Raw genomic sequence first — 15277 nt, 5'->3', positions numbered from 1 at the left:
TTCAGTTTAGTGGGTCCGTGTTTGTGTCAGTGTGGGCAGGTTTTGTCTGTATCAGTATGGCAGAGTGTGATGTATCAGCATTTATTCCAGTGTAAAAACAATAAATCTAGCATGTGTCAGGCCCATCAGACTGTGTGGACGGGGCCCTCTGGTACATACAACATGGCATGAGGAAACCCTAAAAAGGAAGTGGGGTAGGATAGTGACTACTGGAAGGATCAAGAAGATCAGTAGAACCTTTGAGGTGACATCCTGGCAATTATGGAAATCCCTCATAGAACTGGTCGCACACGTCAACACCCAACGGGAATGGTACTGTAATCTTGGAGGAAATCTGAAAAAACTGAGCATCCACCAGTCAGATCACCCAACACGGTGTTCAAATAGCATTGGCAAAAGGAATAAGGCAGGCGTTGGCCTTCAGCTGTTTGGCTTTGTCAATGTTTGTTTTGTTTTGTCATGTTTTTTGCAAAATATTACTATTGAGAAAGCTGCTGGGCTCTCAAGAATCTAAAAAAACATTGGCTGAAAACTGAAATATTTTTTGGTTTCCAAAAGCACACATTGCCATAGTAGTACCAGGCACTTAAACAAGCTTCCTTGTGTCTAGGTATGCTTCTTGTGAAAGGGCAGAATGCTGTGACTCACTGTGAAGTTAGCCAGTGGCTGAAATGGGCTGGTTCACTGCCTTATGCTGTATTGGGCGGAAGAAAAATATGAATGCCACAATAGTAGGCCAATAAATGATGAAGTCTGGGTGAAAGCCCCTACAAGTAAGTATGTTATGCATATAGGTTTCATTAAATCAAAGTGTCTTGGCTAACACCAGACCTAAACAAGCATTTGCAATGCAATAGGTCTCGCATTTGCGAGAGTTTAAGCTATTGGCATTATAAATGACAATGCCTTTTATTTGAGTTTTCAAAAGCAACACATATATAAAAGGCAGTCATTTACAATGCCAATAGCTCAAACTCGCGTAAATGCGAGACCTATTGCACTGCAAATGCTTGTTTGTGCTTGCATTAAGTGCAACATGTCTTTGTTCAGAGGCCGTTTAGCAGGGAGCTGGAGTTGCAAGAGATTTTGGTTAAACTAGTTTTTGAAACTCGTTTGACACAAGTATCTGCGCAAAATTGGCCATTAAGGAAAATGAGACTGACCTGAACTCTAGTCGACCCTGGTGGCTTTAAGAGATTGTGTCCCTGGCCCATCATCACATTAGCCCGCCCTAGACAATATGTGGTTCATTACTAAAGTACACTTTTATCTGATTTAGTATACAATATTTTCCACTTAAAGTTTTTATTTTTATTTCAGGGATCACTTTTTGAACGACAGGAGGGTCAGTAATCGTGTGACATCACTTTCTGTGAAATAACTAGGGTCACAGTAAAATGACATTACTTCTTGTGATGTCATCAAATCAAAGGGCAGATTATCTCACTTCCGCCACCCCGGCACTTAGGCCACCATGGACCATAGCTCAAAGCTGCCAGAGTGCCATCTGCACAAGAGCTACTAGGGCGTCACATAACTCCAAACCCCAGAGGCATAGATGCAGTGGATTGACTCCATCCACTTAAGTCTGTTGGTCTCGCCCACAGTAACTTACAATGACCAGCGACCACTTGATTTCAAAAATGAGAAGGTGTGTGGATCTGCTCCATATCTTGGCAGTCTGGAAAGTTGTGTGCCTATCTGCATCAGAAAACATCCACAGAAGTTATTGCTTTTCCCCACCATCACTATGCAGGCCGGAGGCATCAGGAAAGGAAGCCGATTGCAAAGCAGACTCCCAGCCTAGCTTGCTATGCCCCGCAAGGGGCTTTCAAAGCACTGAGGGGTAAAGAGAGGGGAGTACGAACAATTAAAGTGAAAGCGTGGATAGGAAAAGGAAATGGAGGTGGGATGTGCAAGGAACAGTACAGGAGAGATGGAGGGAATCTCATAAGATATTGGGGTTGCTTTATATGCTCTATGAACCAAGTTGTTTCTAGGTATGGCTCTCAGAAGACACCAAGGAGGAGGATGGAAGAGAAATCCATAGGTCAAAGAGAGTAACCGAGAGTGAGCGATGCTTTTAATAAGATACAGAAAATAACACTTGTGAAATGGAATTGCTAGAACAAAACATCATGGGTGACATCAAATTATTATAATATAATGTTAACACTAATGGAATAAAATATCCAGTTGCAATTTACTGCACACCATAAATTGTACCATGGTTAATTAAAAACTGAATGTACTAGCTAACAAATAAACATTAAACTAACACATTTATCATAAGAATGTGTATTATAAATTAAAGAAAGCCATCTCTGCTAAGCAGTTTTTGTGCAGGACAGGTTTCCACAGAACACATTACACAGAACAGATCAGACACATCCAGTATAGGCTGATAAGCCTACAGTAGGCTTCAATGCAACGTGCAACAGCATTAATCGCAAAAACACACAGCCACACTTTCAACATAACTCAGTAGACAGAAGACCCTGCATATACACAACGCAGCACATAGATGGCATGTAGCTGATTAAAAATCCAACTCAACAGCACTCCTTAGCAAGATATGCCACCAGCCAATCTAAAAAAACACACATGTTACATAATTAACATCCAAAACAGCATGAAATGCTATACAGTTGACATTGGAGTTCCCAACAAGTTTCATTAAAGACAAATCTGAAATATCAATATGATGCGAAATGGGCAGGTCCATAAACAAACATGCACTCCAACTGGAAAAGGCCTCAAGTCTTTAACACTAAAACAACTAGAGCACAATGAATACAACAAAGCTCCATAACCAAGATTTGGGTCGGAACACAATACGTGTAGTAAATACACAATCCAAGCTCAAACCACACTCCTCCTGTCTGTGATGGTAGCCCCATAACACAAGCAGAAATATACAAGATTGACCAAACGGATTCGAAGTCAATGCCAGTGAAAAACTGTGTGCTAGACAAGTGACCAAGAAAACGAGCAATTACAGGTTATATTTTGCAGGTACACCAAAGGTCTTTGGCAGTGGGAAATGTGAGCCTCACACCTTTTTAAGTTAATTATGGACTGGGAAACTTTGAGGGAACTCACAAGTAATTAATCTCGAAAATAATTTCTGAAAAGGTAGAATTTTCCTTTTTTTTTGTTACTTGGCTCTCCAAGGGAAGAAACAGGCAAATATTTTACATTTTGATCATAAATTTGAATTAATGATCGGCTTGACACGGCTTTCAATTTCTATCTTGAGAACCACTTGAGGGGGTCAGCTAATCTTTGCGACTCCATGGCAAGTCTGGGTCTTGCCCAGTTGGTAAAAAGTTCCATTCAGTCAGCGGGCTATCAAGTCCTAGTCTTCCCCCCATTCCATAATCTGTGTGTAACCATGCTTGGAGTACCATTTTTGCTAGAAGTGTGTACCTAAGATGATACAATATTTGTGATCAGTAGTGCATTACAGCTTAAGGGAGGAATAAATGTTTCATTAAAGTACTATGTAGCTGATTTTACTGGATATCAATGATCTGCATTCCTACATGGATTCCTAAAAGACCCTAATGAGTCGCTAAGCTCTGCATGGTGTCAGGTAACCCCTCAAACAAAAGCCTCAAAGCACATTACACAGGTTGATCTTCTGTTATAAGATCTCGCAATGTAAGCAATAACTTATTTCAACTATTACATTTGTTACAGAACTTGAAATTCTGTACATGGTGGTTTCAGTTTTAAAACCTTTGTGAAATTAAAGAGCTTATTTCTACCATGTTATTTAAAGCACACCCATCGTGCATGCAAGCATGAAAAAATTAGTTTACCACGCACAGTTTTGAACCTCCGACTAGCACTCCATTTACTATGCCAATAGCTTTCTTCATGCAGCAGAGACGTGACATGGTGCATGCGATTCCTGCAGCCTCCCCCGTCCCTACTGCATGTTTAGCGAGCCTGAGGCAAGCAGAGAGTACAGTCACCGGTGCCACGAGTGTCCTGTGAAATAAAGAGAGCTTACCTGCCTGCGTGCATGTGAAGTGTTGCTGCATCTAGGTCGAGTGAGTCCTGGGCCTCTGTGCACCCTCCATTGCTTCCGACCCGTGAGTGGTGTGGTGGCGGCCGCCGCCATTATAAAACAAAATAAAACAAGAATGAAACTGAAAGCGCGCACGGCGCGCGAAAAATCAAAAGTATTTAAAAGATGAAGAGACAGTGCTCCAGACTCACCGGCGTGTAACAAATGTAATGTGTGACGCGTGCAGCGTTCAGTATCACGTGACCCCTTGCCAGACGTTGAAACGCTGAAGCGTTTCAGTCTGAGTATATATGCAAACAGAGCGCCGGAAAAAAAAGTGAAAGCAAAAGCGTGCATGCGCACGTTGTGCGTGCCGTACACGTGCACATCGCTTATCCAGGCGCGCACATGTCTTGTCCCTATTCAGCCAAGAAACCAACAGCAATAGATCTCGCCAAGGCGTGCAGCGTGCATGCGCTACGTCGCTAGGCGAGACCTAAAAAGGACATGATCATGAGATGATTTGGGAAAGTAGGTTTGCATATTTAGGAATTGTGTCCATAAAAGGAACCATCACCAGCATCACCATATAAGCCTGTTTATCATTATAATAGGACTCTGTGGACATTTGTACTGGCACATAATTATAGAGACAAACAATACCTCAATCTTGAAAAACACCCCCATGTACAACCAACTTTGGAGACCCTTATTGTGGCACACAGGATCAAATTTAAAATTATTTGCACCATTGGCAAGGCTTCCTGGAGTAAAGTTCCCGGGTACCTTCTCCACCTGCCTCTACTTTACATTCCAGGTAGGAACCTTAGATTAATAAACATACACCTTATCCAGCAGCAGACCATCGGCCCCAAATTTTGGAATACCTTGAACCACATCCTAAAAGCAGAACACAGTAACCTCCAGTTGAAAAAACACTTAATGACTAAACTCTCCAGCTTGAACGCTACCGCAGTCTGGGTTTGTGGTTCTGAAACTTGGGGATAGTGGTCTATGCCGAGGGGCTGCTCAATGATGGACGAGATATCTGAATATTTTACTTTTTGGATTGTTTTGCAGCACTCATTGTCAGCTCCACTTAATAAGGCTGACTTTCTCTGAAGAGTTTTAATGGAAGCAAAACGTCAAGATGTCAGGAACGAACGTTAGTGAAAATGTAACTATTTAAATAAAGAAAAACTACCGTATTGAAAATTAAACAGTATTTAAATCTTTAATTAAAATAAAAAATTAAATGAAAGATGCAAGGATTAGGCCTTCCATAGAGTTATGGGGCCTTAGACGAAAGCAAATAACTGTGCAAAACTCTGTGCTGCTTTGTTTGAGAATTGTATGTTGAAACATCATGGAGCCAAAATATAAAAACCAAAGAATCGAGAACCAAAATATCTTGAAGGTAAGTGCATACAGGTAAGTATAGATGTACTGTTCTTAACCTACATCTACGTATCTTGAAGATATGTATATCTTCGAGGTACACATATGTGAAGTTAAATATAGTAAACATGTACTGTAATTCATATCCTTATATTTTAGTTGTCAGTATTTAGGTCTTGGTATTTTGGCCCAATTTGCCCTGCTGGGAAACCTTGTCGGAGGGCTAGCACAATCTGCGTTTCTGCTCTTTGGAGTCATTCGCCCGATCATTTGCACTGGATGTGGATGTCTCACCAAACATTTGTTTGGACTTTGAACTCTCTACTCTTTCTGTCAGTGCTCTCCTGTTCCCACAGGATAGTTTGCCTGTCTCTTCTCAAAACCCTTCCAAAATAAAAATATGGAAAATTACTACCTCTTAGGGTTTCTAGTTTAAAAAATGAAATACATTATCTGAATTCTTCTTCCCTTTCAGGCTAATTTTGACACCAACTTCGAAGACAGAAATGCGTTTGTGACAGGAATAGCCAGATACATCGAGCAGGCCACGGTGCACTCCAGTATGGTGAGTCTTTTTCTTAAGATCACTGAGCAGATCACATCACTCTCCACGGTCAGTCAGTCACTAACTCCAGGTTGAAGAGGCGGTGGTGCACTCCCACATGGAGTCTGGCTGTCACTGATAGTACGCTGAGCTGGCTACTGTTTTACTCTGTAGCATTTGTATAGCACTTACTACCCCTCTGTGTGCACCAAGCACGTGTCCAAGCATTTAGCACACTTCTCCATGTGGGTGTGTAGTCAGCTGTGCGTAGCCTTTGCTTTATTCGGATGTTGGAAGTGTTTCCATGTTGAGGGTGATGGCCACTGAGGTGGGGTAATCATGTTATTGGATGCAGAGCTTGATGGTGTGATGGATGAGGAAGTGAGAGAGATAGACGTGCATTTTTAATACCTTGTGGCGCCTCTGATTAGTTTTGCATATCAAACAAAGCTCGCCTCTCCCTAGTAATACATTGACCCGTCACAGGGGGCCTGATTCACAAAAGGCATCGGCACTCCTGGCGGAGACCCCGCAGTCATGGGGGAGTCAATGAGATTTCTCATAGCAGAGATTCCACCCAAGTGCAGAGACTCCCCCATGACTTTGGGCCTCCACCAATGGTGCCGAGGCCCTTTGTGAATCAGGTCCAGTGTGTTCAAGCAGGATGAGTCTAGTAATACCCGCATACAGCATTGATCATGCCATGGTGCTCTCCACTCCTGTACGAATCAGTTCTTGGCTCTGTCTTTTCATTTTATATGATTGCAAGGGTTCTTAATCACTTGAGTGTCTTCAAGGTTCTTCAGTGCACAGAAACCAAAATTGATTGATTACTCTAGAAATAGAAAATTAACAAAAAGAGGGAGTAAAGAGGATTATCGGTAGAACCTTCCTCCTGTCAAGCTTTTTATAAACAATGTGGTTCTACCCTATAGTGATATAGAAATTATTTTTATATTTATATTACTTTTTAAATTGTGAAATTAAAGCAGTGCCTCATGAAATGTCATGGAAAGCACTAAGGGCCTTATGTAGGTGGCCTGGCATTTACCACTTCATAAATACCGAATCATACCGATTCGGTATTTATGAAGTGGTAAATGCTATGTAGGTATTCCTGCGGTAAAAATTACCGATTCGTAGAAATTCGGTAATTACCGAATCGGTATTTACCGATTCGGTAATGAGGCATACCTTCCCATTGATTGAATCAATGGGAAGGTATGCCTCATTACCGAATCGGTAAATACCGATTCGGTAATGGGGGGAACACAATCAAGGGTGGCAGGGTCTCACATTGACACCCTGTTGCACCCCTGATTCCTGCATGTGTGCACATGTGGCACACATACATGCCCTAAGGGCATGTATGTCTGCCACATTGCACACTTCTAAGCGCTTGAAAATGCATTTACAGAGCCATTCTTCATTTACCACCAACTATTAGTTGGTGGTAAATACCGACTCCACACGACACCCACACACTCCCCCTACATATCATTACAGGATTCGGTATTTACCGAATCGGTAAAATTACTGATTCGGTAATTTTACCGATTCGGTAAATTACCGAATCCTGTAATGTGCCCCCTACATTGCAAAAGCCTAAATACCGGTCGGTAACGGTATAATTACTGAAAATCGGCCGTTACCGACCGGTATTGGGCTATCTACATGAGGCCCTAAGTGTTTTTAAAATACCCCTCACACACTATGAATCCCATGGTGTCATGCTTCATCATAGGGGTCTTCCCGTCCCTCTACGGGGCGGGGCGTGCTACGACCAATAAATATATGGGAGCACTGTTGTTAGGTGAAGGAATTAGCTATGTGTAGGCTATGTGCTAAGTGATAGTGAGTGTGGTAGGGTTAGTGAGTGAATACAAAAATTAAAAATCCTCTGGCTAGTGGAAAAAACACATTTTTATTCAATTCCCTAGCTGAGAATGTAAAAAATGGGGTTACGTAGGGGGTGTATATCAATTAAATACTCCCTACTGGGTCAACATGTTTCGTAAGCAGTCCCCACTGCTTTACTCATCAGGACCTAAATATGTCCCTACTGCACTCGAAAATTAATTTAATTGTATGCCTATTTGCTTGAATTCAAGACCTTCAAAAATGTGGAAGGCGATGAAAGGTACATTGACCTTTATCAATTAAAAATAGCGCTTCTTTGGTATTTTGTTTGGAATGATTATCCGACTTCATAAGCTCGCATCGGGGAAGGGGGGGGCGCCTTATACCAATCAATTTTGGAAGGTTTCTCCTCACCTCAGCCTACCCCCGTGCTGCTCTCAATGTCAATGAGATTTCTCATAGCAGAGATTCCACCCAAGTGCAGAGACTCCCCCATGACTTTGGGCCTCCACCAATGGTGCCGAGGCCCTTTGTGAATCAGGTCCAGTGTGTTCAAGCAGTATGAGTCTAGTAATACCCGCATACAGCTTTGATCATGCCATGGTGCTCTCCACTCCTGTACGAATCAGTTCTTGGCTCTGTCTTTTCATTTTATATGATTGCAAAGGTTCTTCAGTGCACGGAAACCAATATTGATTGATTACTTTAGAAATAACCTGCATCTGGTCGTCTAAGGGAGTGAGGACAAATTTGGATGAACATCTGTAAAAAATGGCATGGCATTGAACATAACCCAGTCTCCTGTGAAGGGTGAAGGTGGCCTCCAGGTTTGCCCTTTTTGTGTGCTGTGTAAGTCTTTGTGGGTGCCCGAAAGAAGTGGATTTGTAAGGTTTTCAACACTATTTGCAGTTGCAAGAAATTGGAATTCCTTTGAGGCTTGATGAAACTCATAGTATAACAAAGGTCAAATCTAGTCTCTTGGACTAAATATAAATATTGGCTTTTCCTGAAGCAGGAAGTCTTCTTTTTGGGAAATGGAGGACACCTTGGGTCTGATTTACAGTTCAGCGGATGAGTTACTTAGTCACAAACGTGACGGATATCCCGTCTGCTGTATTACAAGTGCCACTAGATATAATCATTGCTTAATTTGAACTGGTGTTGTCCTTGCTCAGCACCGGCACTTAATCATCAACACTGGCACTTTTCATGTGCACCAGTTAAAGACACATTCATTTACAGGGAGATTAAATGATTTGCCAAGAATCCCAGGATGTTGAGCCGAGACTCGAACCTGGCTCCCCAGCTCCGGAGATGGCAGCTCTAGCCATTATGCCACACCCTCACCTCACTTTCCTAGTTAGTAGTTGGTTCTGTTTTAGGCGACACTAACAGGAGAAATAGGGTGGTGCAAGCTGCCTCCTGATGAGAGCCCCGGCTCATATGTTTTTAAACAAAATAACCACTGGATATAATGCACTTGTAATAAGGTGGATGTGATATCTATTACTTTTGTGACAGAGTAACCCGTCTGCAGAACTCTAAATCAAGTCCCTAGAGTGGAATTTTGAATTATGATCTTCCAGTATGAAAATATGTCTCCATCTGTCTCACCTTTGTAAGGAAGGCAATGGAGCAAGTAACCAGCAGAGGGTGGAGAACTTTGTCATGTTCTGAGTTACTGGGATGTTGATAATACTCGCAACAAGTCATGCTAGACCTGCTAGCAGGATATAACGCTGGCTGGAAGAAAGTGTGTTACAGTTTTGGGACCCTAGGCCCCCGGAGTATAATTGTTGTTAAACACCAAAAGACACTACCGCTTTCATGGTCAATGGCACCAAATGCACAACACACATCGTACACTATGACCAAGAACAAGAGAATACCTATAACCTCTCAGAAAGCTGCCATCAATCTACAATGTTTCAACTGAAGGGGCGCAGCCTAACAATAAAGTTTATTTTACCTAGTTATACATACCTTCAGACCACCACAACGTTTCAGCACTAGATTACTACAGCTGATGACTTCAGTGGGATAGATTAAATAGCTTGGCTGAAGAGTGATTCTATGTTGTAATGCAAAATAAATGTGTGACTCTCTTTAAAAGAATAAGTACAGGAAATGTGTTTTAAAAAACTGCTACCTGTCCTTAGCTCACGTGTAGTACACTCACCATGGTTCTGTATATGCTGCTGCTCTAAGTACTGCCAATCTCACAGGGCCATTCCATAGGTAATGAACCAGCCAACATCTTATGGCTTTATGTGTTAACCCCTTCGATGCGGCGCCGATTCCTGCTCAGCGCTGACCATTTCTTGCGCGGGCGTGGTCATGACGGAACGGTTCCGTCATGAGCACAGCTCAACCGACGCTCATGACGGAACCGTTCCGTCATGAGCGCCGAAGGGGTTAAAGCAACATATGGATCACACCGTCTTCCAAGCATCTTCCATCGGTTAGCCACACACCACTCTGATACAGGTTTATCGAAAGCTATGTGTACATTAGTAGACACCAGCGAGCTCCAGTCTCAGTGACGTTTCCAATTCACTATGCAATTTGCATAGACTTCGAGATGATCACAAGAGGTCAGACTTTTTTCTGAAGTACTGTGCCTCCAGGTCAAATTTTTTTAAAACATTCTTTTTATTGGCATTTGTAAACAGTAAGACACGCAGGCACAGGCGTTAACGCCATAATCATAGAGGCTGACATATCAGGGGCGTCCATTCCCAGTCCTTTCGTTCCTTTAGTCTCGTGGGCCCTCAGGCCACCCGCCTCTACCCTGAGTGGGGCTGCAGGTATGTATCCGGGACCAGCCTCTGGGTATGCCTTACTGGAGCGCGCAGTGATCGCCTCGCCGCTTAGGTGCCGTGCAATGTGAGTGAGCCCCTGTAAGGGGTGTCGTAGGTGCCTCCAGGTCAAATATGGGTTTTTCACTTTTATTGGCAAAAAAATATAAAACTTTCACATAACTTATTGTGGAAAAAAGATAATACTTTAACAGAATTCTAAAAATGGCGCTCTGGAAAAATAGAAAAGGTTGCTGCTGCTGCTTCTTCCTTGTACACTTTGCAAAGCATGTTGGGAGCATTAAAAACTTTTCCATGTGTGTTTTATGCTGATTCGAAATAGTATAGTAATTTGAGCAGGTATTTTTTTAAATGTGTAGATCATTTGCATTTCTCCATTACCAAGAAGTGCAGTTTTTCTACTGCTAATTTATCCATGTACCAACCATTGTGAAGTCCTTTGGTGTTATTTTGTATTGCTTAAGGCCTTGGTTTTGATTGTGCTGGAAGATTCCAAACCCTACGCAATCCCTGGCATTGGACCACTTTTCTCCTGCATCTTGCCTTCCTTTGCTTTTTTTCCTGCTATAAAAGCTCTCGGCTCCTCGCCACCACCTTTTGCATCTTATTACTCTTTGAGCTGCTGTGCTGATCTGAGTTTTATGTGATCTCAAAGGACACCTCCCCTTCCTACCCACATCTGGGGAGAATTCTATTCTGTATACACATTGCCTTATTCTCACACACCTTAGGATCCAGTCCCTGGAATCAGATGTGATCCCAACACCCAGAGCAGCTCAGAGGCGGCTTGCATAGTGTGCCATCCTGGCGGGTTCAACCCTACCTTTCCAACGTAAATTAAACAACAACATCAAGTGTAAAGGAGACAAATGAAATCATGATATATATGTGTCCTAAAGGCCCCAAATCCCAAACTTGAGGTCTCATGGGGCTTCTCACTGAAGAAACAGGACTATGAGTAAAAACTGTAGTTTAGTTAGTAGCCCAGTACTCTAGAAAAAACCAAGCATATTAAAAAATGATGGCTTAGAGGGTAAAAAGCCTGATTGTGATGTTCCCGGTAGCCATTGCAGAATGACTATAACTGCAAACAGAAGTAGCGTTGCAGCAAGCAACAATCCCCAGCAGCAAGGATCAGGAGGCCAACTGTACCGACCTTGTATCTCTTTGGCTCTCCCGAGCACTTTGTCCTCTTGCACACTTTAGTCTCTTCATCCCCGGTGCCTTTCAGGACCTGATTTATGTATTGGTATAGACGGTACTCAGTTACTACGGAATTCCCTTCCTGCCAATACAGTGGGCCCCCTGCAAAATAAAATTGCAGGCAGACCCTACATTTGGCCACGGTGGAGACTATACTGTCTCTACTATGGGCAAACATCTCTGACCGCCCTGTGGAGTGAAGGCCAGCGGAAAAAATGGCTACATGTCTGCCCACCCAATTTAGATGCCTAGTCATGTAGTCCTTTTTTACTGTTCCTTACTTCCAGGCAAGGTAAAACCTGGTGGTAAGGAACAGTAAAGCCATTCCAATGCTCCCCTTGCCGTAGGAGAATCCTCCCATAGCGGTGGGGGGGGAGGAGCATTATATTTTTCATTTTCAAAAAGAAAATTGATGAATACAGGTTTTGCATTGTCAGGACCCGCTGTGACAGTGGTTCCTGCCAATGCCTTTATGAAGGACCGCCTGCTTGGCAGTCATTTATAAATCTGATGGGCGGAGTATTCTCGAGCTCGTAAGCGTAAATCCTCTACCAGGCCAATGGAGAATACTCCATCCGCCAGAATATAAATTTGGCCCTCCGTCTTCACCTTTAGCTACCCTGTCATCCTTTACATCGCATGCGCTACGTTGACCATGCCATCAAAGTCCAAACTACAGGGTTCAGGGACTCTTTAATTACCTGCAGTAGCAGCACTATAGGATGTATAATGCACCATGAAGGTCCATTATATTTACACTTTGTGTACGTATACAAATGTCACTGCAGCAATGTTAAAATATATGCAACAACAAGGATGGACCCTTATATTCAGACAGGAACGCGGCTCGACGAGCACAAACAGATGCAGTGGTCCCATGGGTCAAATGTTTCCACAGGTCTTTCCACCTAAGTCCATCAATCACATTGGAGTGTAGTAGTGTGACACTTAATGAATCACTGGGGTGCTGATCAAATAGAAATGCAGTGTATTATTCAGATATCAGAATAAAGAGTATATTACAGCCTAATTGGCTCATGGCCTCGAATCTTAGATTGAGACGCTGCAGTCCAACGTTTTAATAGCCATACAAAGTCAAATTTTTACCATATTCAGACACTAGAGTAAGACCAATTAAGTTAATGACTCCTAGCCATTTCTCTTTCTAAAATGTTTATCTTGGTGCAACTCCTAGAAGCTAAGGAGGTGTAAACCCTTCTCATCAAAAGAGAGCTATAATTGCTTCACTTCAAATGGGTTTGTCAATGGGTTTGACAGTTTCCCCTCTTTAAAGGAGTTTCTTAATTTCCTCTTTGCCTTCCTAGAAACAGAGATAACATTCGGCCTAGCCCTTTCAAACCACAGGTGAATGCTTGCAGGTTTTTTTTCCTAGTCCAAGAAACGCAACCTTTCAAATGTCAAGGGAATTTTCAAAAAGTCTCAAAAAGGAACTGTGGATTTGTGAATGTCCCTTCACTGTGTAATATTTGTCACTGTACATACACTGCTTCAAATTTCATTAATCTCCAAAGAAATCATTCAATATACACATTTAAGATACTTCTGGTTTGGCTGCTTTTCAATTTATTTCAAAGTTTTCTGCAGAATAAAAGCAATGCCATGTCTTGGGTCCTGGGGTAGTCTTTGGTTACTGTGTGGAATCTTGTGTGGGCATAAACCATCAGTGTCCCAGCGCCGTCAGTGTTGTTGCACGCTAAATGAATGACCATGTTTTCCCTTTCGACACTTGACTGTACAAGGATAGCAAAGGCGACTTTTCAAAGCTCACTGTGGCGGGCAGTAGGGTTTAGAAATTGCGATAGAACATAACACAGTCAAATAGCACACAATGAACTAAATGTCCAGTAACTGCAATAAATTCTAAGAAGTACATGACTCCTTTAGCATGAGTAAAATAGAATCATTAAAAATATGGCCCAAATATAAAAACTAATAGGTGATACTGTCTCCTGGGTCATGGTTATATCCCAAGACCTGTTTATAAACAGGCCTAGGCACTGTATTTCACAAAAACATTATGCCCTCTGGCGAACCATTGAATTGCTTTATACTGCAAAGTAAGTGTCTCGAGGAGGATCGCGGTCTAGTTGAATGGATAAGACTTCATTGTTGTTAAACATATAGCAAAAATGTGGCAGATGTGACAAACAAAGTAGAAAGATACACTGTTGAAAATAATGTGTATGCCCTCTGATATGGTTCCTCAGTCTGTGTGAGAAGCTGGGCAACTACTCTACATATGAGTTGACAAAACAATCCTAAAACGAATTTACCCAAAGCAACATGCTAGAAAAACAAGAGCAGGGTCCCAGCAAAGTTCTAACATGATAATTTAGTCTGCAAGTCCAATTCTCCAGTCTCGAATCTCAGTAGCACGTCCTTCTATGTATGAAAACCACCATCTTGTACAATTGATGCATAGTGTCCCAAATGGCCACCAGTGAAAATACACAGGTCTCAACCACACAATCATGAAATGTAGCGACGTATGGGAGGTGCTGCTGATGTATAGATACATGGTAAGTAGTGGATCCTGCCCCTTCTTTCTCCTGGGTTTGATGTGGGGCTCAGTGAAGGACAGGCACCGTCCCTAGTGTGGCATTTTTGGATGCGCGTGCCACTCTCCTATAGCAGAAAAGGGCGGCCGGACAGCGATTGTGTGATTCATGGCAACTTGGAATGGTTGAGAAACATAGCCATGCTCAAATATACACTAATAATGGCAAACCGGCCAGACAGAAACCAGCACCAGTGCACCTTACCCTCCAACTAGAACATTAAGAGTAGGCACAAACAGAAAGCGAATTTCGCAGCTACATACACCATGCATCCCTGTGCTGTCAGTGCTGCTTTGGGTTCCAGCTCAGGGCTGTACTCTTGTTCCCTCAGAGTCTGGGCTTGTTGATGTGTACAATTTGAGGTCCTTGGTCAGCTAGAAATTGATCACTAAAACGGGAATCCCGTTGGTGTTGCAGCTTAGGGGCAAAGTTTATAGGGCCAAAGAAACGAGACTGTACACAAACGGATGAGCAGGATAAGTGTCAATATTTGTAAAAATGGATGAGAAAATGGAGACGAGCCACTAGGCCCACACCAGCGGGTGGGGGTGGGGGGCTGGGAGTTACAGGATAAACCAAGTTTTGGACACTATGCCCCCTCTCGCACCGCCTTGAAAGCCTTATCGCTATTGCTACAGGGGCTTGTCATTAACACATTTGCAGGAAGGCACTGTGGGGTAGGCCACAAGTATAAGGGCAGTAGGGTGATCTGTGGCTCTGATGACACTGAAGGCACACTGGGGCAGGCTGATGCATGCCACAGCCGGAGGCCTTGCTCTGTAGGTCTGTCCCTCAATATGAAGGAATCATTAAATGGACTGCTCACAATGGGCCTTTTTAGGACTTTCAGCTCATGCAG

General features: G+C 42.8%; 1 protein-coding gene across 2 annotated transcripts in view; it reads left to right on the top strand.

Moving 5' to 3' along the window:
* Positions 1-15277, top strand: part of CYFIP2 (cytoplasmic FMR1 interacting protein 2) — a 172505-nt gene that overhangs the window by 14709 nt on the left and 142519 nt on the right. For both annotated transcript variants that reach the window (XM_085617604.1, XM_085617605.1), the window contains exon 3: positions 5889-5978. In XM_085617604.1, coding sequence (XP_085473730.1) covers positions 5889-5978 — 90 coding nt within the window. The remainder of the gene's footprint in view (positions 1-5888; positions 5979-15277) is intronic.

The sequence above is a fragment of the Triturus cristatus genome, chromosome 7 (genome assembly GCF_964204655.1).
Source record: "Triturus cristatus chromosome 7, aTriCri1.1, whole genome shotgun sequence".
NCBI lineage: Eukaryota > Metazoa > Chordata > Amphibia > Caudata > Salamandridae > Triturus > Triturus cristatus.
The sequence above is the reverse complement of the archived record's forward strand: the minus strand, read 5'-3'. Positions and strand labels throughout refer to the sequence as shown.